Source organism: Stegodyphus dumicola, chromosome 12 (genome assembly GCF_044657685.1).
Source record: "Stegodyphus dumicola isolate Sdum_Otavi_A_Nest chromosome 12, ASM4465768v1".
NCBI lineage: Eukaryota > Metazoa > Arthropoda > Arachnida > Araneae > Eresidae > Stegodyphus > Stegodyphus dumicola.
This window is the reverse complement of record NC_140779.1, coordinates 1447050-1473067: the sequence shown is the minus strand read 5'-3', so window position 1 is coordinate 1473067 and position 26018 is coordinate 1447050. Positions and strand designations below refer to the sequence as shown.

Sequence of the window (26018 nt, the reverse complement as noted above, 5' to 3'; positions counted from 1 at the left end):
TCAGAGTTTAATATGAATATGAGGCAATTTATTCTACAATGTAACATCCAACCCATAGGGAATTACTCCTTGCGTGTTTTGTCATCAAATCTAAAATCTTTTTATTACATGACTAATTTTTTCAATACATCCTAAGACACATTCCTTAACTTCAGTACTAACAAAGATATCCTAAAAAAATTAAATAATAAAATCCCAACATGTACCTAACAAAGCGCATTAAGTAACTTATAACAGTAAAACATAGGATCTATTTATTCGCAGACATTATTTGCCACTTCCTTTTGATTCAATTTTAGCATTCGATTATTCTGAACCATTATCTTCTTATTCAACATGAATTTATTTTATCTTAAAAATGCAATTTTTATGAGCCATCTTATACTTTAACTATCTGAACCATTATCTTCTTATTCAATATCAATCTACTTCACTTTATCTTAAAAATCCAATTTTTATGAGCCATCTTATAATTTAACCATCTGCTGAAACTAAAAGCTTTTCTGATGAAACATTTTTTAATGAATGCTGTATGCATGAAAAGATAGGTGAATCGGCAAATGAATAAAAATTACCATTCTAAGATTTTTGAAGATATTAAAATGAATAAGTGCTAAAATTGGAAAAATGCTATAAATCACACTATTCTTATTCACATCTCGGAGATATAGAGTAACAAATGGTTTCTTAATAACTCGGATTAACAGAAATATTCAAAAACCAAATTTTTTGTTTTAATTTTCATTAAAAACTGCAAAACAATATATGGAAATTAATAAAAACAAAATGCAATTATAAGAATAAAATCCACTCCAGATTTTCATAAGCAATTATAATGCCTTAATACTTTTTCAGTTTTTAATTTCAGTGCAATTGCATTCAATTAAGTTTTAAGACTATCTAAGTGCATTTTAGATAATGCACATGGCATTAATTTAAAATGTATAAAAAGTTTTTATACCTAAAAAACAATTTAAATAAAATAAATGCTTCATTCAAATTACTTCCCGCCACCAGCAGAAAGTAAGACATGTAATACAAGTGTAAGTTTTTTTATAGTAACAATCAAATAAAGAATATTTAAAATTTCAAAATAAAGATGACATTTTTGCATAAAAGGAAAAGCATACATTTTATTATTCCAAATAAAAAAGAAAACAAGTGTTCTATATATTTTATATTAACAGTTTCCAAAAGATTTAACAAAATTATATAGAAAGCATTTGTGACCAATGAATATATTTCAAAAAGAGGTTTCAGCCTCCATATAGTTTAATACTAAACATCCTGAGAGAACATTAAGTAGAGATAGACTAAGCAATAAAATGGTAAACATTATACAGTAATATGTACACGCATGAGAAAAGAGAAGCATATGGCATTTCATACATTTTAAAAATACTGTATCAACTACCTCAATTAAAAACTGAAATAGATCAGATAAATAACATGGCTTCTTAATCCAAGATAAAGTTAATATAACCACAGACGTTATATTCAAATACTATGAATACACTTTACTTTGGTTTACATATCAAAATGCATATTTATATATATTTTAGGACAAAGCATAATTTTTTAGAAGAATTAATACTGCCAAGTTATAACAATGTATGATTTTCAATATATATGATTAAGTTAGTTTGCACAAGATATAAATTCTCAAACAATAAGCAAAACATTTAGAGTTCGGTTTTCAGCCCTTGAAGTTGTTGATCAAACAAGAATTCAGCTAATGGTGAAGGCTCCATGCTACTTAAAATTGAGATGTATCGCTGTAATTTGTCAATTGATTTCACTTGCTCATCGAAGAACTCACTTTCCAGGAAATCCATCAACTACAAATATATATATATATAATATATCATAAAATATTGAATTAAAGGTGATTATAATTAAAATTCTAATTCTTTAAGCACTGTTAAGTAAGAACCACTGGTCAGAATGACATGAAATTCAACCTGACTATTCATGAAGCAAATGATGGCAAAGTACAAAAATAAAATACACCTATATATATGACACTTTAATCATCAAACATGGAGTATAGTTAACTGATGGGAAAGAATAATTAGGTATGGGAAAATGATAATTCAATTAATACACAAAGAATTCAAGGAAATATCACAGAAAGGAAATTATGAAATAAATATCTATGGCTGATGCAAGAAATGTATGCAAAGAATGTTTATATTCTCCCCTCACCAAATTCTTCCACACGATGAAAATACAAAATGTTTGACGATAAGGCTATTCCCTGTGAACTTCCGACACTGCTGTTCTATTCCTGCAATGCTGTAGCTCAGCTTTTCTTAACCCCTTCGAGCTGGGTAGCGAAAACGCGCGCTTATCGCGGAGGCCGGCAGTGTCTTTCGCGAGCGTCTCTCTAGGGCCGGGGCTTTTTTGCTACTAAGCCTAAAAATCCATGAAATTTCCGAAGTATTAACGCATTGTTTAATAATGCTCTATAGAGTATTTAAACAGCTTATGCTTTATAGATATTTTTATATATATACTTTAATTACCTTATTTCTTGTTTAAATGCATATTTTACACATTTTATTTTAATTACTCACCATTTTATGACTTTTAACATTATAATCTGAAAACTAAATATATTACTTAAAATTCTCTTTTCGTATGAAAAATTTTAAAACAGGGATCTACACATAGTCCTATGTTACATTCCTTGAACTCGTAAATAACTCATTTGCCGTTTTGGAGGATTTTTCCGGGAATGTGAACAAACGAAGCATCGTCGTCTCATTTTCTTATCAGTCTCTTCTGAACAAAGTTTTGGAAAATGTCTTTCAGTTAATCTTTCAGAATCAATATCAGAATTTCAGAATCAATATCTGAAATATTTTGCATCATTTCTGCTATTTCATGCTCTTAAACATTTTCGACGCTTCGACATTGAAACGGTAAAAATAGAAAGAATTCACGTCTAACAAGATCTAATTATTTTCTAAAAACTGAACTGTAAATGGAAATACTCAACGCTTTAGCGCATATAAAACTTCTACTTACAATAAACAACTACCATGTGCGAATAAAGTGCGATTTAAAGAGACGTCATAAATTACGCCATTCGGAAACATTTAGTTCCCCGTTTGTTCATATAATCAAAAACACGTGTATGTGAGTCATGCTTCTCTCATTTCAAGTAGAAGGTCTAATGCACATGTATCTGAAACCATATGGACATACAGTGCCATCTTGTGGCAGAAATTATAGTTTGAAAAACGTTCCAAGGTACTGGCACAAATACGTGACAGTCGGTAGAGAATGCAACAATGCTCTGGCACGCCTGCGTGTCGGCCGGTAGATAAGTGTGTTCGTTGCTGGCACGTATACATGACAGTCGGCGCGAAGGGGTTAATACACTTTTTTTTTTTTTTTTTCCAAATGGGGTCACTTTTATAAAGTTAGAATATCTTGTGGACCACCTTACTCTTGTCCTCTTTGAAACCCATGTTTTTAGCATACACTACAACCAAAATATTAATATTTTAAAAATATAATTAGTTAAAATTCATTTAAAATTAATAAGAAGAAATAAATTAATGGAAGAAAATTTATACTAATTGTTAATACGTTTTTAATAATTCTAATAAAGTTTTGATAGTGGTTCTTAACCCGTTTTGCTTCACATACTCCCTTCACCAATGCTGAAAGATCATTCCTCCCCTCCCTTTCTAAACTTGAAAAATACACATCCTTTTTTTTTAGATTTTGATTATTTTTTTAAGGAGTTCTAAAAAATAACCCTCTAAGTGGCATGAATTTTTGGATCTCTTCATGAAGAATTTAAACAACATTTATTTGCTAAATTTGTATAATTATATATTTTAGTTTCTATTTTCATGAATTTACATTCATTAAGATGATATTTACATTATTAAAAAGATGTAAGAAAGCAAAATATCTTAAATTATAAGATAATCTCATGATAAGCTAGTAATGCCCCTCAAGGAAGTTGTATAACAAAAATATACAGAATGCTGACAAAAACTAAAACTTGAATAAAAGTAGTTTCTTATAGTTATAAATTAGAACTAAACACTAAATAATTGACTATCTGTATTCCCTCTTCCCTCACAGTATGAAATTCCTTCCCAAGAAAGAATTCCCCCTGGCTGAGAATACATGCTTTATTTTGTTAACTATAAATTAATGAAACATTAGTATTCACAAATTAATGTTTTATCCTGAATTTAGAAATGCAAAATACTTTTGTCAATAAGATGTTTTTTGCTTGATCTACTGGGATTATGCATGTAATATCCAGTTTTCCCAGCAATGCACGATAATTTTATATTTAAAAAATACTCTGATATTACATCTATTAAATCTATTCGTTTGAGGTGATTAAGATAAGTAACTACATAAAAAGAACTATTAAAAATGTGTGAAAATGTTTTGGTTAATAATTTTACAATATTACCTTTAAAACAGCTTTACTTTATTAAGCATCAGAATGTAAACCACACTGAAATCACTTATTGCAGATTATTTGACTGCCTACTTATTCAAAGAAATCTTGGCTACGTAATTTCACTTCCTTCGGATTCACACCTTGAATCCATAATAAAAGTTATTTTGGTATGCAAAAATAACCAAAGAAACCAAAATTACAGAAAATACAAAATGGTTATGTTTTCCATTCATAGCAGGAAATCTCACTGTGAAAAATGTGAAGAAAGTAGGACTAGTAATAAAAAAAAAAAAAAAAAAAAAAAAAATCATGGAATATAATATAGGAAATGATGAGTTCACTTTCAATGATACAATTTCATTCTTCGTTGCCTAACATGCAAAGCTGACCATATTGGCTTAAAAAAGCTAAACAAGTGTGACATGTGATGCCAACTAAGAAGGGGTTAATCATAGCCAACATAACAACATATCAACAAAAAGAACTGCTGCATCTCTCTGCAATAACTCTCTCCAGAATACTGTACCATCAACAGATGCAGAACTCAATTCTATAAAATGAAAATGTCGCACTTAAGTTTCCACAGCAACACAACTGAGTATCCTTGCCACACAGTGAGAGATAGCGAAGGATATAAAAAATACATTTTAAATTATACAATAGTAATTGTGGTAGTAAAGTTACAAAATAAAACACATGATAAATAAAATTGCATAATGAAAATACTGAATAAACAGAATATATACAAGTTTCATGCAGGTAGTAGACAAATGTTGAGGGAATCTGATATGTCATCACAATTTTTTGATAGTTTTAGGAATAGTTAACATGGTATTTTTCAATGTGTCTGTCTTACTGTTTAGGAATAGTTAACATAGTATTTTTCAATGTGTCTGTCTTACTGGAAGGTTTAGTGTTATACACAACAGTTTTAACACAAATAAAAAACAAGGATTGCAGTCAATCACCTGAAACAGTTTGATTCTTACCGTGCACGGAGATGAGAAAAGTTTTTTCATGTCATGAGGACCTGAGTACGGTTGCTGAAAAAGGAGGCTTGACAGAGTCACCTCTCAGATAATTTCAAAGATGGATGAATGGGGACAGACTCTTAGGGTTCGTACACATTTCTACACACGGAAATTAAGTACTTTTAAGGAGCATTAATGAAAAAATTAAGGACCTATGAGCAAATGGGAACTGAATAAATTCAATTAAAAATATCATTTTATGCCTGAATTTCACTTTTGTAATACCATCCTAAAAATAAAATAGATCCCTAAGTAGTGTGCATTATTACTAAACATAAATTAACATAATTATTAATAAGTTTGAGAATATGAGAATACAGTAAACTTTATGCAAGAATATGAGAATACAGTAAACTTTATACAATTTGCATAAAGTTTACTGCATCTTCAACTATTATATATTTACACTTATAATAGTTGGACATATTTGAAAGAAGATAAGTGTCATTTACGTTTTACTAATAATTAGCTTTATGTTGATTTTTTTATGTCTCATTTTGTCACATACTTGATCAGTCTAGAGATTTAGTAAATAGCAGTTATTAGATTTTTATGTCAAGCAGCAAAGGTTAAAATGAGAAGTACGATCATAATCAGCATGATTCATAACAAGACTGAATGTTGTCACCACTGCTGATTGTTCAGAGAGAGACATGCTGATTCGAACAAACCTGAAAGACCTGATGTAGGTATGGTTGGTAAGTGTTGAAATTTAGTCAGGCTCTGTTTGATGCAGTTAGTGTCATAGTTTTGTGTAGAGTTCCAGATGTTGTAACTCAGTTAATATACTTTAAGGTCGCAATAAGCCATTAAAGCACCAGAGGTGATAAGTTGTTTTGTATTATTTTAAGTCTCACTAGATGCAAAGAGTAAGTTTTACTTGAATTTTTAGATTTTTGTGTTTTATCTTGTGACCACAGCGAGTATTAATGAAAGGCAATAACTCTCTTTAATATGTAGAGATAATTTTTAAGGGTGAGTAATTAATTATAAATGATTAAATTAGGTAATTAGACAACCTTAGTCATTATGGATTTACATGGCATCTATTAAATTTTATTTTTTTAACAATATTTATTAAAAAAAAGCCCTATTAAAACCACAATCTAATAGAATTTCAGTTTAAAATACATGTAATTTATGACATTGATTCCTAAATGATATTAAGATAATTACACATTAAGCTGCAAAACATTCACGTTTTGTAACACCAACACTTGACAAAATATTTATCCATCATTTTAATTTGAAGCCTTCCCAAACATTTTGGCTAGTTTATATTGATTTCCTTCTCTTTAAGCGTCTTTTCTAACAATGAGAGATTTGTCTCAATATGCAAACCAATGCTCTCACTAGTTTCAGCCTACTTTATCTCCTAACTTATCAACCTGTCCACAATGTACCTATGAGGGTTTACTAGATCTGGTAAAAGTTAAATAGTCCCAAACGGCAGACACACATGAAGCAAGTTATTGCTAAGTCTGAAAGTAACTACAATATCAGACAAAGATTTAAATAAGCCTCTTATTTAAAAAGAACTTAGAACATGAAGTCATGTTCTGATGGTAACAAAATCAATTACAGCTCACGGTGACGTAACAAGAGCAGTCAAATTCAAAAACAAAATGTGGACTAGTGGCCAAAGATGATACAATTTAATTTTAATTTAATCTGGCTCAGTAACTTATCATTTCAGGAAATAGAAATGGAAAATTATAGTAAAGGCAGAAATCATAAAAAACTGGGTAATTTACTTAATAATAACTGCACCTATTTTTGAAGAATAATTTTCTTTATGTATTCAGTTTCTTTCTACAACTCCTTTACCTATTCATTTTAGAATTTTGGGATTATTCTGTTATTCTAAAAAACACTAAATGCATTTAGAATATATAGAAAAAGTGGCTAATTTTAATTCTTTAGTAATATGAATATTCAGAAGAAATATGAAATATATATGGTAAAGGCCGGTTGCTGGTGTGGCAGAATTTTTAGAACTTATTGACACATGAAACAACAAAATCTAGAAATGGCAAAACTTTTAGAATTTAGAGGAGGCATTGGAAGCAGAATTTTTAGGACTTTTAAAGACTCCTAAGGACCGTACAAATCGAACGAAATCTTGAAGTACTTTTCAGAGCCTCTGAAAAGTGCTTTAAGATTTTGCAATGGAAATCAGAGACTGCATTATGAATCGTAAGCGATTAAAACATATGTTGGTGTTGAGCATGGTGGTGTAAGTTGATCTGAGCACAAGATATCCGAAAGCAATCTTAAGGTACTCGGAACAAGTTGTTTGGATGTCGTCGTCTGATGGCCGGTTAAATACTCAAAAGTATAAGAGGTATTGATTCTGTCCAGTGAGGATTTTCTTGTGCTGTTTTTCAGCTGCCGATGGAACCGTTCAGTGATTCCATTTGCCTTAGATCTATAAGCAGTGATACAAATATGATAATACCCAGCAGGTTTGTGAACTTGTCTGAAAATACACGACACTGGTCAGAAATGATAGAGAATGAATGGACACCCAAAATGAGAACCCATTTAATAATCAAAGCATTACAAGTTGCTTCAGCTGAGATATAAGATGTATCGGGCCATGGCCATCATGTGAAATGATTGATTATGGTCAAGCAACATTGATAACTTTCAGAAATTGGCAATGAAGTCAATGTGAATATGAGAAAATCTGGCATTAGGAAGTAAATATGTCAGCCTTCAGAAATTGGTAATAAAGTCTATGTGAATATGAGACAATCTGGCATTAGTAAAAATGCTGAAATGGGCGATTTCATATGTTTGTGCAACTTTCAGCATTAACATTTCTCAAAAGAACCTTAAGAGTTCTTTGAACCTTCCTTTCACCTTGGAAGAGTTCTTGATAAAAGTATCCATGTTAGAACAAATGTAATGTTTGCATATCAATTTTGACGTGACAGATATATCTAGATGCAAGAGGCTGTGAATAATTTGGAAGATGATATGTCTAAATGAAAAGGGAATGAAAAAATGAGGAACACTGCTTTCACAATCACGAGAGAGAGAAATATCTTCAAGAGGGAAACACTGTCTACAAGTTAAGCTGAAGCTAATTGTTTAAAATCATGAATAGGTGACCGAGAAATAGAATCTATTTCTATTGGGGAGAGTGTGTTGGCATAATATTTTCCCTCTTTAACATATTGTATATCAGCAGAAAATTGAGATATCTAATCTAGGTATCTTAACTGTCAAGGAGAGCACTTTTCTGCCTTATGTCTGAAAGCGAATGTCTGTGGTTTGTAGTCAGTAAATATGAAAAAGTTGCGACCTTCTAACATGTGCTGAAATTTCCCAATAAATTCCTATGTTGCCAAAAGTTCGCAATCATATGCAGAGCATTTCATTTGCCTCTTATTCAATTTTAAAGAAAGGAATGCTACTGGCTCTCACTGACCATTTTGGATTTGCATAAGAGAGCTGCCAATAGCAATGTGAGATGCATCAGTCCGAAGACGAGCTGAGCACCAGAATTTGGATTGCTTAAAAGGTCTTTAGCTCCTACAAATGCCCTGTCAGCTTCCTCAGAGCTATCAGTCTTTTCAGTTTGACAGAAGAAAAACCCAAGAAATTTAAGGTAGGAACTCCAAATCCTTTTTAGACACCATATGCAGTGGCAAAGCGTAGTTGCCATTGGATGGGCTGTATGTGGGCTAAATCCAACATATGCTGAAATTCTATTTTTGCAATTTTCAAACGATCAGGTGCAAGTTGACGTGATTTGGAAAAAACAAGATGGCAAAAAATTTCAGTATGATGCTAAACTGAATGTTTTACAATTTAGTTTGCATATGAAGCTTGAACAATATTAGAAAAATCGTTTAACAACTTAAAATGATTATCATCACAAAATACAGATTTTACAGAATATACGAGGGCCATCCAGGAAGTAGATTACGTTTCCGTCTGTGTCCGCTAGGGGCGGGGCTAGCGCGGCCATCTTGGGGTCAGAGCGTTACGCAGCTCAGTCTGCATCTAGCCGTGCTAGTGAGAGGTTCGTGCTGTGCTCCGTTCAGATACTGTGACGGTTTGAAATGTCTGCGTTAATTGAAAATCCCGCGAGGTGCGCTCAGTAATAAGGTTTCTGACTGCAAAAAACTGTAAACCGATAGAAATCTATCGGCAGCTTCGTGAAGTGTATGGGGACAACATTATCACTGAAGGTGGAGTACATCAGTGGGTCATAAGATTTCAAAATGGCCGAACCAATGTTCACGACGAAGATCGAAGTGGGAGACCCAGCATAGTGACCGCCGAACTTCTCGAAAAAGTCGATGCTAAAGTCCGTGAAAATCGAAATTTCACAATAACGGAACTTTCTTTGAGTTTTCCACAAATTTCGCGAAGTTTGTTGCACGAAATCATCAGCGAAAAGCTTGGTTACCACAAGTTTTGTGCAAGATGGATTCCAAAAATCTTGACAGAGGACCACAAAAATCAGCGAATGGCTGCAGCGTTGAACTTTTTGGACGCTTACCATAAGGATGGTGACTCTTTACTCGATCGCATCGTTACTGGTGACGAAACATGGGTGAAACATGTGAACTGTGAAACGAAATTGCAATCAATGCAGTGGGGGCACACAAGTTCTCCCCAAAAACCCAAGAAATGCATGCAAACAATGTCGGCAAGGAAGATGATGGCGACTGTTTTTTGGGACAGAAAAGGTGTAATTTTGGTGGACTTCCTGGAAAGAGGCACTACAATAAACTCTCAAAGGTATTGCCAAACTCTCCAAAAACTCAGAAGAGCAATTCAAAACAAGCGCAGAGGAATGTTGAGCTCTAAGATCTTGTTGATTCACGACAACGCCCGGCCCCACACGGCAAATGTCACTCGTAAAGTTCTTGAATCTTTTAAGTGGGAGTTGTTTCCTCATCCGCCGTACAGTCCCGACCTGGCACCGAGCGACTTCCACCTATTCCCAGCAATGAAGAAGTGGCTGGCTATGCAGCGTTTTGATGACGACGCACAGCTGCAAGAAGAGGTAACGAAGTGGTTGAAGGCGCAGGCGGCCGAATTTTTCGACGAAGGAATTTCCAAGCTCGTACATCGCTACGATAAATGCCCTAATTTGTATGGTGACTATGTAGAAAAGTAGTATTTGAGTGTGGCTTTCATCTGTATATAATAAAATTTGTTTCCTATACTTTGTTTATTTTTTTATTCCAAAACGTAATCTACTTTCTGGATAGCCCTCGTATACTAGCAATATGCAAAATTCCATGAGGGTAATTTAATTTGGTGCACGTGCCACTTAAATGACAGTTTCTAAAAATCTGGTTCGAGGATGAAAAAATATATGAAATCTGCACCAATTATAGTAGTTCGAACATAAGCATATATAAAAAGAGTACACAAATTGTTTTTTGTTAACCTTTTTAAGAAGAGATGGCCATTATACTGGGTCTTGGTATTCCCTGTTTGAAAGGACCGAATCCCCTTTTTCTTAATTTTTTTCACAACATCGATTTCCAAGAGACTTTAAACTCTTTATTTTATAAAACCACTTTCTTTCCCACTTCAGTTTTGCTAACCAGATGGCACTACATGCTCATCTGTTAAATTTCATGAAATTTCATCTGTTAAAAGTAATTCAAAGTCTGTATGTAAATGAGATGAAACTGAAAATGAAAAAGTCTCTTGAAATGCATAAAATCATCCCATTGAATAGATGTCAATCTTAAATTTAAAAATACATACTTTAGCAATATATACTTACATGTTGATCCACACACTGTAGAGCAGCAATATCATGAAGATGATATAATTTATTGTTGACATGTTTCTCTAAATTAGCAGCATCTTGTAAAGCATCAACTGCTTTGTTCCATGCTGATTTACTAGGCATCTAAAATCCACATTATACTTTAAAACATAGCTGAAATGCATAACATTTAATAAACATATTTATCATAATATATTTTCAATTAGCCCCAAGTTTTTAAAAAATATTGTAAATTTTATGCTGATAAAACATTCTACGTTAAGACAATAGTCTGGAAATTCGCGACTTACAGTGTTAACAGATTTTGCAACAAACAATACCTTTTAATTCCAGTTAAATGATTTGTTACATGAATTTCCATAACAGAATACTATTAAATGTAAATACTTACTTTCACATCAAAACCAGAAAATCTAGCACCTCTAGAATTTAAGTAGTCGATGAATTTGTGCGCATGTTCTCGTTCTTCAACTGAATTTTCAGCAAAAAACTTTGCCAAACCTTTTCTAGCAACAGTATTATGGTCGAAATGAGCTGCCTAGGAGGAAAAATAAAAGGCAACGTTATAATTTCAGAAATAAAATAAATAGCAGTATCTCAACATTCTTATAGGAATAAAACTTTCTGTATTAATTCTTCACTTAATAATAATCATTCAAAATATAGCATGGATAAAATGCCATGGGGAAAAATAGTATGGATGCAGGTCAAAATGATGTGCAAACAGAATGTTGATTTATGTTAACATTGTTCAGTCAAATGATCCACTGATTTTTCCATAAATTTTAAAAAGTTTAGAAGTTATTTTTCCTTTTTTTGTACAATTATTTATATTAATGGCTAAAGTAAACTTGTAAGTGCACATAAAATTTGGAAATTTTGCAGTTAGATAATCGTATTATTCTGATTTTTTTTTTAATCAATTTGAATCAATAAAATTGTGGAATACTTCTTTTGCTCAATTATGTGTTCTCTGTTTTGATTGCTATTTTTTATTTTTAAATAGTGAAAATAGAATTCTTTTAATTTCATTAATATTTTACAGTACTTCTAATTTTCACTATAGTTAATTCACAGAACCCTTATTAACTATAAGGTATTTTTTGAGGTGGAACCCATCCCACCCTTAGAAAAATTTATCTTAAATATTTAAAGTATATTAATATGATACAGTGTTATAGGTACTTTATGCAAAGATAATTAGAGAAAAGTACTGTACTTTTTGTCAAAAAATTTTTATATAAAATTAAGGTAACTAACTCATTAATAACATTAACTCGTACTCCAGATTTCACCTACCCTTGTATTATACTCAGTGACACGGGTATGCTTGCATTTTTTTTACACAGATTGTCCAAGACTAATTTCATAGTCTGATTCAATATGAATCTATTTTGTTTTCGTTGCTGGATAAGTTCAAAAAATTTTTTTACTTAAATACATTGTTCCAAATGGCATTCAAATATTTATACCTATGTGAGAAACTTAAGATATCTACATGAATCTACACTACAACTAAAAATTTAGGAGCTGCTGTAAAAAATAAATAAATAAATAAATAAATAAAATAAATAAATATAGATTGTAGCATCGAATATGTTGACATATCAATAAGTGGTTTTCTTTTCTTTTTTCTATGACCTTCCACTATATCGTAGTATATGAACAGCTTTATTCAGTCTTGCTTTCCTTCTGGGAAACATTCTTTTATAGTTTTTTTTAAATTATTCAGTCATGCCTCGTTTTTTTTTTTTTTTTATTCTGGGAAATATTTTATAGTTTTCTTCAATTAAAAAAGTTCTTCAGTGTATAACAACACCATCATCTAAATACAGTTCATTTTTCATTAGAAAACTTAATTTTTGCAAAGCACTGCACGTCATTGTTATCTACATAAGACAAACACACGCTAAGTTTTAAAACTAATCTAATTGTTTAAATAATTTATAATTTTCTTTTCAAATTTTTATTTTGATGTGGAACCTAAGGGTTTTGCAGACTACACTTTGAAGACCACTGCACTAGAATACATACTGAAGATTTCTCATGGTCATGGTTGGTGTGCAAGTCTCCAGTTTTTGTTTTCTTTTTAAACCCTCTATTTCCCTACGGGACTTTAAAGTTCTATCAATTAAATTGCTAAGTTATATCCCAACTGGACATTTAAATTTTAAAATTTATTACAAAAATTTTAATTTAAAAAATGACAGAAAGACATATGACATACTTGTAAATTTCATGAGAGATGTTTCTCATGCATACGAAAATGTAATAAAATTTCAAACTCTTTTTTTCAAAAAGTAAAGTAATTTGGGACACAAAGGGTTAATGAAACATGCATTATTGTGTTTTTCGTGAAAATACTGCATACATGGGAAACACTTCGCAAAAAAAAAAGATTACGGATATATTACAGATATCTGGAAGGGAATATATCCAAATTAAAGTTAACGGCTATTGCAAATTTAAAGCAGAATTTTGACTTGAATCTTTTTTGTTACTTTTACACACATGACTTGAATCTTTTTTGTTATCTTGCACACAGACACAGGTGATATACTTTTACATACACACGTGATATTTTGGATGGTATGACGACAGAACTTCATTGAGAAAAACGGCAAAGTGTAGAATTGGGTGCCCCTTCGATTGGCAACACTTTTTTAAAAATTTTGACGATGAAACCTCACTTCTGGTTGCCACGATAGTTTTAACTTTGTTTTAGCTTCCCGATTTTATTTAAATGAAAATAGATTGATGTGTACATGGACATATTTAAGGCAGTGCGCAATGCCTAGTTTGGGCAATTCTAGGATGTTTTTTTAAGTAAAAACAGATCGATGTGTACATGGACACAGATCTTGTGCAATTCTTCGACTTCTTATTTTCGTTTTTTGTAGTGGCCATCTTGAAATTGTGCCTTCCAGGCGCTGATCTTGGCGTCAAAAAAGAATCGCCAATAAACAATGGGCACCCATTTGTAAACTTTTACCAGAAAAACACCAATTATTTTTCAAGCATGCCACAATGGAATGAAATTAAATGTAGCTGAAATACTGATTGCATAGACTGAAAAAGCAATGGAAACAGCACAAACATTTCCATGGTTATTTCTGGTCATTCCATTTTTATTTCTGGATGACTAACTGGTTGATCTTTACATTATGGTAATTTGGCGTTTTTTTGGCGAAAATTTGGCGACCAACTCTCCTACAGCAACCCTCTATTTTCTTTCCCGCCGCCATTTTGTCTTCACGAAGTAAAGACATGTTTCTTTTCTTTTTATCTACTGAACACTTCTTCCAACAATTTACTAGCCGAATTACACTTATGCTAGAAATTTTATCTAACAAAACTGCTTAATCATGACAAATATTCATATTCACTGCAAAATCCAGAAAAAGTACACAATACCATACTCCTTACGCGTTTTTCAAAATAACACATACACATAAACCATGTACACGCCAACTTATTTTTACTTAAAAAAAATCCCAGAATTGCACAAAAATGGCATTGCGCACACTCTTCACTATATCCATGTACACTGCTTTTTTCTCATCAATTAGAAAAATTTCACGAAAATACATGACAATTTTCTCAATCTTTAAACCCGGTAAAAAGAACATATATGAAATTACCTGATCGCGAAAAAGTATTTACCCTTTCCAAATATGAACATTTCCACATATAAAATAAACAAAATATCCAAAAACTTTTACCTCTAAATCATCTATTACATTATATACGTCACCAACGAATTCATATCGCAAGCATTACAAATACTTAGTATCAAAAATATTTAAATTATTTCCATGCACGTTTACTTCAACTTAAACGTATACCAAATTCCTACAAACATAAAATTCACAAAATAACTATCATTTAATTAAAATATCACTAAACCATGTACAGCCGACTTACTTTTACTTAAAAAAACATCCCAGAATTGCACAAAAACGGCATTGCGCACACTCTTCACTATATCCATGTACACTGCTTTTTTCTCATAAATTAGAAAAATTTCACGAAAATACATGACAATTTTCTCAATCTTTAAACCCGGTAAAAAGAACATATATGAAATTACCAGATCGCAAAAAAGTATTTACCCTTTCCAAATATGAACATTTCCACATATAAAATAAATAAAATATCCAAAAACTTTTACCTCTAAATCATCTATTACATTATACACGTCACCAACGAATTCATACCGCAACCATTACAAATACTTAGTGTCAGATATTTAAATTATTTCCATGCACGTTTACTTCAACTAAAACGTATACCAAATTCCTACAAACATAAAATTCACAAAATAACTATCATTTAATTAAAATATAATTAAATTCAAAAACACTACTTAAAATATAAATGAGCACATACATTAAATTAATACATACATAAATACCCATTTCGAATTCACTTTAGTTACGGCCATGGGATCCAAAAATTCACGAACACTGTTTCACACAACACAGAATAAAGCCAAATACAAAATTTCCAGATTTTTTCCCGATTTCCCCCCTTTTCCGATTAAAGAACCGTAATTTGTCCATTAATATCACATGACATATCCCATGATCTCTCATTTACCTCACACAAAATAATGCATAATCGGAACTGAGTACTGCTCACATTATTACCAAAGTCCCAGGTAGTAACCTTTATCGCCTCTACCTCGCCTATCTATGTCGCCAAACTACCAGTTACCATATTGTAAAGATCAACCGACTAACTTTAACAGGATTCTCAATTGGTACAATATTAGGGGTGCTATACTTTTATATGTGGAAAACACATTGTTACAACAGTTAAAGATTCCTAGCATAAATGTATTTATGGATGTTAGAATGTATAACTCAGAACCTCTTCAGTGAAAGAGAACCATTCCCAAGAAGGAACCTCTTCAGAACTCTCTTCTTAAATCAACTGCATCAAATCCTTCTCATAGTTTAGGAATTAGGCAAAATTCCTACCATCTACAAAAATTTCACGGCAGATGTAATATAACCCCAAACACCAGATGATCCTCTTTGATATTGTAAGTGGAATTTATTATTAATACTACAATAAATAAGATTTAAACGAAAAAATATTAAAAAAATATTCAATGATTTTATGAATATTTGAATAATGCAATTAATAAACAGTCAAAAGTAAATACAATAAAAACTTTCATGATGATTCATAAAACATTTAGATAATTACCATGGTAGCATAAACTAAGCTGGCATGCATTTCCTCATCAATCTGCTTATGTATTGCAGCTTCACAAGTTTTATGGAGAACATACTTATCTTTATGTGGCTTATTCAGCTCATTATCTAAAAAATGAAAATTATGCAAAATCACAAGCAAATATTTTTTTAAAAAACAGGTAATGGCAAACTTTAACTAACATGCGACTAACTAGTTAGAAGTATAAAAGCAAATGAAAACAAACAAAATTTAAGAATTTGTATTAATGGTAACATCATACAAACAAAAAGGCCGTCAGCGATAATTTCATCATTATTCTTGAAATGCATTTACTGTACAGAAGAAAGCATTTCAAAAGCTGCTGCAGAATACTTCAAATTGATTATATGTTATTAAATACGTATAATGGCCACAAGTTGGCGTGGAGTAACTGGATTCCGAAATACATGCGTATACACGTAACGAATACTGAATACTACTATTGCTTAAAAATTACTTTATCGGCAGGAAATAATGTGGGGTAGAATGGACGGCACAGCCAATTTTCATATAGAAGAAATTTGCCTTAATTTCAAAGGAGACAGCTGTACCAAATCAAAAGCACATGCAATACGCCACAGTTACAAAAAAAAAAGTAAATTCAGGCCTTACCATACAGGCCATAAGCCAAAGGAAGGAAAAATGTCAGCAGGAAGACCTTCATGATGATAACGATTAGAGAAAGTGAAACACTCTTCAACAAGATACAGACGGAAAAGGACCACTTATTTAGACGAAAGGCTAATGTTGATGAAAATATATTAATCTGATTGTAAAATATCAAATAAAAATCTGATAAAAAGGCCTTTGCACGCACTGGTACAGAAGGCGAAGAGCAAAGTCTACCACGATCGATAGGAAATACGCAACTAAACTAACTGCGCACTTTTCGCAACTAAATGTTGCCAATTTGAGACTCATACCTCTTAAAAATAAATGATGTGCATGAAATATTTATAAAATTTATCTTAAATAATTCGAACTTTTCCCAGAGGATAATTTCTAAGTTTCGAAAACCAAAAGGCATCTATATTATCACAAATAAAATCTATTTTATTGTACTATTTTATTTGAGAGACCTGCGGAAAACACACAGAAACCAACTCAACTGCAATCTCAAACTAAACCTTCATCAATTCTCCGTAAAGATCTAAACATACTGAACTGAATAAAATTAAGGAAAATTCTATCAAGTGAGATTATAGCGATCTCGTAAGTTAATCAACACTCGCAAAGTGGGAAGAGTTGGAATGCTTGAACTAGCGCACGGAAGCTGTTTTGCCTTTTCGCCGTATCTTTTTAATATATATACACAAGACATCCCTAAAGATCCTTCTGTTCATCTTGCACTCTTTGCCGATGACACCGCTATACTTACTAAAGCCTGCAAAGCAATCGTCGTCTTTAGCTTTAGAACCCACTTCCTTTCAGTAGCACAAAAATTTAAAATCACCTCTGCTACTATGCGACCACTTCTTGGTAGAAGAAGCAACTTATCTACAACAAAAAAATTAATTTTAGATCACTCCATACTTCGTCCAGCCCTCCTTTATTTATCTACGACATGAGAACACAGCTAAAACCAGTATAAAACAAGCACTACAAAATAAAATCGTATGATAAATTATCAATGCTCCTCGGTATATTCCAAACATTTACATTCACAGAGAATTATTAATAGAGCCTATACAAGACTATATTAAACGCTTAGCGGTCAACTTCTTTCACAGTTCACAATAATAGCCCATATATTTCCGGCGATGATATCTAAATTTTGGTCTAGAACGCTCATTTATTTGAATTGAACCAATTTTTTGTTCTAAGGCAGCTATTCTTGCTAATAAAGCATCATTAACGTTTGGCGAAACAGCATAAATTTCTTTTCCAGATTTTATCTCATGAAGAGCAGTGGCGTAGCTAGGGTGGGGCAAGGGGGACATCTGTCCCCGGGCGCAGCATCCAGGGGGCGCCAAATTAATGCTACGAAATCTTTTAAGGAAATGTTTTCCATTCTTGGCACACAGATGATGAAGAGTCAGCCATCGTGGCCAATTTCTCTAAATTCTCTTCACAGACGAGAAGAATATTCTTTATAAAATCGGGCATCTTATCCGACCATAAATATTTTAGTACATTTTCCGGAAAATAATGCGTGACTAGACTTTTCATTTGCTGCAAAAGTTGACTTGGTTTATAACCACCGAGGTCTAATCCAGTAACCAGACGCTGAATTCGCTTATTTTCACTTCCTTTGAAAACATTTAAAAGTTTTTTTCGCCTTAGAATATTTATTAGGCTTAGTGTCTTTAATAATGTCCCATATATTTTCAACATGCTTCAATTCAAGATGGGATGTAAAATAATTGAATCTAATCTCTTCAGTCGTGATTTTATTTATTTAAAATTTGACTTTGAATTTAAAATTTGATATTGGAAAAATCAAATATCGGGTTTTTCAAGCCAAAAAGATGGAATTTGGATGCTCACTTTATTCGCTTCGTCATCTATTAACGTTATTGCTTCTGTTAAGTTTTCAGTAGTCATCTCTACATATAATAAAAGAAAAGAGTCTGTGTGTGTGTCTTTCGTTCGTCCTGCGCGTAAGCTTATAGACCCAGGGCTACGAAATTTGGTATATAGGTGCATCTAGACAAGAGTCAGTGCACCTTGAAGCAATTTTTATCAAAATTCGAATCAGATTTTTTTATTTTATTTATTTATTTATTTTGGATGAAATCGCATCATTTTGAATAGTTTCATTCTTTTAGAAATGTGGTTTTGGTAACAGTTTTGGTAACATTATTACATCGCAATCTTCTTATTCTGACGCGCATGTGTCTCGCGAGGCCCAACAGACCTTTCCTTCCCCCCCTCTCTCTCTTTATTAGCTAATGGCAAAGAGGTTTGTATATTTTGAATTATGTTATCCACAAAGCACAATTTGGTTGGTTATTGCTTTCTGATGCTAGTTTCATTCTTTTAGAAATGTGGTTTTGGCAACAGTTTTTCATTCATTGCTTTGGATACTGGACTGCTGACTATTTTCTCTTGAAAATATGAAATTTATTGCTTATTCATTACAATAAATCTCATATTTCATTTAATTTTTCATTGTAATTTTTTATATTATGTTTTAATTATATAAAAAGTTTTGCATGAACTTTTTAGGAAACAAAGTTCTTAATTTTCTTTTTACCATTTGAATTCTTAAGATTTTGCAACGGGAAGTCGGTTAATTTATTTATCGCGCCCGCCTAGATATGATACTCCACTCAGTAGTGTCTACAAAACTACAACTCCTTTTCACTTTTAACTTTCCACCGCAGGAACTTTTCATTAAATAAAACTCCACTGAGTCATGTTCTGTGACAATAACTATTAATCTTCATAGGAGTAATAAAAACATAAATTTATTTATAGAAAAACTCCAGGTTTGCATCTGCAATTTTTTGCATATCACTACGACAGAAAAATAGGACACGCTCTTGTCAAACCGTTGCGGCTAAGTTTTGGCATCAAAAGATGTGGCTCGTCGATAGCTAATATTTTCCCGGCACAACGCTCATTTGAACAAAAGCTTGTTTTATATCTGTAGTCATTCAAACAGCACCAGATCGGAATCTGTTAAGTAGAGTTGGAATTTTCTGCATCCTATAGATCCAGTACTTACACATTCATTTAAAGGAGAGTATCCAGCTCATTTGCTGAAAGCGTCAAAAACTGGTCTTATGTCTTGTTGTAGCATTAGACAGTTTTGTCTCTGGTCGATGTGATAAATAATGAATTTTCCTTGAAAGCTCTTTCTCGGGGACAGTTCCTAAAATACGTTCTGTATACCTTTTAAGAAAACACCGTCATATGTGTTTTCTTTCAGAAGACGTCGAGTGACAGATATTAATCTTACGTCAACATTATAAAGAAAGAGATATCGTGGTAAAGAAACTTCATATATTTTATTTTTATTGAATCTAATAGTCTTTAAAAAATGCGCTGTGTTTCTTCTTTAAGAAACTTCGCAAAGTTTCTCTTTACGAGATCGTTTATTCCTGAAGACTCAATGTTAGGTGTCGTAAAGTTCTGTAAACTGCGTGACACCATATTTATAGTAGAGTTTTTTTTTTTTTTTTCCAGATCATAAATAACATCACCCAAACTTTCTCTCAATGGCGAGAATCCCAAAGGAAAGAATATCTATTATTCCTTGTTAAAATTTTAACAATGACATGTGCCCGAAGTTATAATCTGCACCAAGTTATAATATAGGGATATTTTTGCTTTTATATCTGTTAATGTCAGCACGTAAAAAATTCAAATAGTTTTATTCTATGAGTTGCGAGTTCACATATCAAAGTTTGATTTTGTATTCGTGGAAGAGTGGAACAAAGCGTATTCTGCTCCAGAAAATTTTTTATCTATGCGCTCGACAGTTAAATTGTACAGTCTGGGGTTTGCTTTAGGAGTCTGCATACTACCAAATAAATCCTGCAATAATAATTTCCCTCCCACAAGCGTTTAGATTTAACTAAAGTCCATTCAATGTATGATCAATGAGATCCATTATCAAGCAACGCATGAACACACCGAGTGTGTTTATCGCTTCGTATGCGTAACAATAATGTTTTTAAATAAATTTGTCTCTGAGAAGAATTGTTGGCACGTAACGTTTTCGTAATCTCTTTGTTGGAAATTTGCGTGTGAGAATTACTTTTGATTTTGTTAGGTTTGTTTTGTTTGTTAGGTTTACACAGATGAGTCAACGAACACTACTATAACATTTATTTGCCTCCTGTCGAGGTCATAAATGTAGGCAAAACATTTTGCTTAAAGCAGCTGCTTTTTGTCCTCTTTACTCCCTCCCCCGTTGACTCAGGCGAATGCCTGGGAAGTACTGGTTAGGATCTGTACCTAGGCGGTCTCAACCACGGGGAAATAACAACAGACTTCACAGAAGGCCTGAGGGCTCTCGGAACAGAATAAGGCTCGGCAGGGACCGTACTGGTACTGCCTTGTCTGCCTTTGCTCTGTGGGGTCGCAACATGGTGGATTGATCAAGTGGCGGGGCGGCACTTAATTCCGATTGGCGCTTATTAGGACGGAAGTTGTCCCGTTCCATCAGCGTTGTCCTGTTTACTCAGTCCACTGCGTTGTTTACTGTTTACAATCTTGAATGACATGTGAACAATCATAAAAAATACACTCATATTTATCGGGTACATGCAGAACTGACAAAACAAATGCTGAAGCAGAATGATGCTTAGATTTAACTGAACAAATAGAATATCTCTTATTTTTTTACAATGATCCCCACCCAGTTTCCTCCAGAAAAAGTTGTTCACCTTGAACCTCATAACGGAGAAAAGTTATCATTTCTTCCAACAATTTTTCTTTCGTGGCAAATCGTGAGATATCAATATCTGATTCGCTGTCTAAACGATTTCTCTCCCAAGCTTTCAAAATTTCGGTTGCTAAACACTATTCTACCATTGGATATAACACCTCAAAGGCACTTATTTTCATGAATACAGGAGATAATTAAACCTAAAATGACACCCAGTATCGCAGAACTAAATCAAATTCCTTGAGATCTAATTTCGATAAAGTGAAATTATCATTTGTAACCGTAGTTATGTTGGAAATATGCTGATCATTAGCTTTGACGAACTTAACGTAATTGGTTTTGATATAAGTAAAAGTATTCCTGTACGTTTTAATAGTATCAAATTCTATTTCATCTTAATCAATCAATGGCAATAGATCGGTGTCCACTTTAGATAATCTTTCTGCTTTATCAACAGTTTTATAGCATGAGAAATCTAAATTCTTACTTGCACCCGGCACAGAATCGAAAGCTCCAAATTCCTTCCATGCATCAGTAAGCGAACGTCGTAAACAAATTTGTTCCGATTTTAATTAATCTACAGCTAATTATTCTTTCTCCACTTCTTTCATCCAAAAATGGTCCCACCAACGACCGAGCATGAAGTCGCTGAACACCAGTAATTCGATTCGGGGTTCGAATCCAGGCGAAGGAGCTTGCTACATGGTCGTTTTCATAGCTTTTTCCATGTGTAACGTGTATACGAGCCAGTTTCCCTTAGAGAGTCCTCTACGAAGGCATCCTTCCATTTAGGTGATTTGCAATAACAAAATAAACCAAACCAATCATGTCAAATGATTGAAAAAATCCTACATCGGTGCTGAAACTATAAGGTATTTCTTCCGCCTTCTTAGCATGCCTTTATGGTGTAGTGGTCTGCGTATTCGAGAGGTCCAGAGTTCGTGTCCCGACGAGGGCATTGCTCATTTTTCATGTCTATTGCTTCAAAAAATCCTAATGTCTCTACAGTAGCGCCCGAACTAAAAGGTGGGAAATGATGATTCTTCACCATCAGGATTTGGCGTTTGGGTCCCCTAAAACCCTAGTTGCTCTTTAAAAGGGGGAGTATATAAGATATTTCTCCCGCCTTCTTTGCATGCCTTCGTGGTGTAGTGGTCAGCACGCTCGACGCGTATTCGAGACGTCCGTAGTTTGAGTGCCGGCGAGAGCATTGTTCATTTTTCATCTCTCCTGGTTTTAAAAAATATACTCATATCTCTACAAAACTTATAAAGCATTCAGCTTCTTAAAATGTCGTCCGTAAAATGAATAGAAGTAAACCCATTGACAAATATTGTCTCTCAAAATATTCCAAGGTCAATAACGATTCACTAAAACCTCAAGTCCTTTGATAGAACATATTTATTGCTCTGTAAACGCACTGAAACTCAATATGTGCATCTTTAAATATTACAAAAAGTTCCTTTTAACTACAAGAGCATGCACTGATAAGTACAGTCAAAATGAAATTCAGCCCTCATCATTCAAAGGGGAAAATAAAATGTAAAATAAAATACAATGAAATAATAACTTACATTAGCAACTATTCGCAAAATGCAATTCTTATCAGTTCTACCAGTAATATATTAGTCACATAGAAAATACTTAAATTTCACGATAAAATTTAAAAAAAAAAAAAAAAAAAAAAAAAAAAAAAAAAAAAAAAACTTATTCAGTTCAAAGCTACAGTTTTATAGGTGATTTAATTGCTCGGCTACTGCTAGTTGTCACAGGATCCTCTACCTTTGTTTTAGCTCGATCAGGCAAGTCCTTATTTAATTCATTTCCAGTAGTTTTTTCTTGTTTCTCTCTTTTAAATTTTATTTCCTTTTGCATTGTTTCTGGTGTGGTTTCTAGTGAAGAAACTTCTAAAGGATATAACTTTTGAACATCTTTGACCAATTCTCCACTTTGAGTCCTCACTATAGCACGACGAAGCATACCATTAACTCTTGGTAGTACTTTAACCATTCGACCAAGGGGACAAAGTAATCTCCTTTTATAATCTTCTCCAATGAGAGTTGTCTCTTTCTTCTAGATGGGTGAATTTTTTTATGTCTTTGTTTTGTACATAATGCTCGTAAATATTCTTGATGAGACCTTTTTTTAAATGCGTCTCCTACTGTTTAAATATATCGTAAGATTCGCCGTAAACTGTTTGAATCTAGATTTATTTTAAGGTCTGGTATCGTACTATTTTTGATTTCCTTAACAAAATTTGATAGTGTAAGAGGATTAAGGCTTGGATTAGAAGATACTGTAGTTAAAGGCCTCATTTAAAATAGCCTCACAGTTCCATAAAGCTGTAATAATTTCTTCGTAGCTTAGAGTAAAAACTTAATCAAACTTCGTAATTCTTCCTAGAGTTTTCTTTAAAATATTCTTCATCATTCTTACAAGTCTCTCCCACCAACCTCCTCACACCGGAGCACTAGTTGGTATAAACGGCTAAAGCTATGTGTTCTTCTCTTACTTCATGAAAATTTTTCTCTAAATCAGTTAATACAACAGCACTGGAAGCTTCTTTGAAATTAGTCCCATTATCACTGTAAAGTACACTGCACAGATGAAAAGAGCAGTCCAAGCTTTTGAGTTATCTCTTAGAATCACTGAGCCAGAAAAAGTCTTCTCTTGTTATCGGTCGCATATGCAAATTGACTTTCATCACAAAATACATGTAAAGGATATTTATCATTTACTTTCCCAAATTTGATCGATCTTGCGACTTCAACTTTAGGCAAAAAAGGCGCATCTTTCATCCATTTCAAAAATTCTTTCCTTGTATCTCCGTCTACTTCCTGGTCCCAGGAACGTTGCAAAAACCATAAACCATAAACTTTCCATAAACATTGCAAAGAAAGTCTAGGAATTAAGGCTGTAGAGACATTAGGATTTTTGGAAGCAAGAGAAGAGAGATTGAAAAATTAGCAACGCAGTCGCCGGGAATCGAACCATGGACTTCTGAAATACCGGCTCAGTGTGCTGACGACTACACCACGAACGCACGCTTGGAAGGCGGGAGAAATACCTTATATACTCCCCCTTTTAAAGGACGACTGGGGTTTCTAGGGGACCCAGTCGCCAAATCCTGGGTGTGGAGAGTCATTATCCACAACCCTTTTAGTTCGGGCGCCACTGTAGAGACATTAGGCATTTTTGGAAGCAGTAAAGATGAAAAGTAGAAAACGCCTTCTCAGGGAATCGAACCACGGACCTCTGGAATAAAGGCCCAGCGGGCAGAACCACTACACCACGAAGGCACGCTAGGAAGGCGGGAGAAATACTTTATATACTCTCCTTTTTTAAAGGGCAACTGGGCTTTTAGGAGACACAATTGCCAAATCCTCAGTGTGGAGAAACCTCATCCTGCAGTGACGCCTTTTGGTTCGGGCGCCACTGCAGAGACATTACGTATTTTTTTGAAAGTAGGCGAGATAAAAAATGAGCGATCGCCTTTGCCGGGAATCGAACCACGGACCTCTGAAATACCGGCTCAGTGTGCGGACTACTACACCACGAAGGCACGCTAGGAAGGCGGAAGAAATACCTTATTAGGCTATTGGATGAACAATCCCCAAAGGATTCTGTGAGCAGCGGCTAAAATAGTTCGTTATTTTCTCAGTACACAAATTCTCGAAATTGGATGTATTCACTTCGCGGGTATCTCTCATTTGGTTCTATACTAATCCAAGAACATTTGTAGAGGTAAGAGAAGATTTGTATTTTCCCATACCCTTAAATCAAACTGTCTTTCTGCCATTGCTTCTGAAGTTGCTTTTATAGAAGTTTCTAATTCTGAGTCATCTTTCAGACACGTGACGCTACTGAAAAGTTTCTGTATAATTTCTTTTGGATAAGCGGACTGTCCTTCTGCACAGTAATTTAGAACTGCCTGTAAATGATACTGAATAACAGCTCAAAGCAGGAAAGGTCTACTTGAAACTCCGAATACGACTCTACAATGACGATAAATTTTCTTGAATTAACAGTTCATCTTTTCAGAAACGCTCATGTAATCGTTTTACAGCTTTCTCGTAATTTTCACCGCTTGGGAGGAAATTTGAATTAATTCTTCGACACAATATTAGTGTCCTTATCAATTTTCTTGAATTGTCCAAAAAGAAATTAACGCAATTTTTTAAATCATCATTAAATAACGGT

General features: G+C 33.2%; 1 protein-coding gene across 3 annotated transcripts; it reads right to left on the bottom strand.

The window, feature by feature from the left end:
* Nucleotides 1-1105: 1105 nt before the first annotated feature.
* Nucleotides 1106-17362, bottom strand: LOC118183867 (ferritin, middle subunit-like). Of its 3 annotated transcripts, none has more exons than XM_035353475.2 (5): nucleotides 17093-17359; nucleotides 16451-16566; nucleotides 11628-11774; nucleotides 11231-11359; nucleotides 1106-1838 (listed from the first exon to the last, which is right to left on the bottom strand). In XM_035353475.2, exons 1-5 carry the CDS (start codon nucleotides 17142-17144, stop codon nucleotides 1683-1685), a joined length of 600 nt encoding a protein of 199 aa, XP_035209366.1. In that variant the 5' UTR covers nucleotides 17145-17359; the 3' UTR covers nucleotides 1106-1682. The 3 variants fall into 3 exon arrangements, with proteins under 3 accessions (XP_035209366.1, XP_035209367.1, XP_035209368.1); XM_035353476.2 differs by lacking the exon at nucleotides 17093-17359 and adding an exon at nucleotides 16722-16873; XM_035353477.2 differs by lacking the exon at nucleotides 1106-1838 and adding an exon at nucleotides 11079-11132 and having other exon boundaries at nucleotides 17093-17362.
* Between the last annotated feature and the right edge of the window lie 8656 nt (nucleotides 17363-26018).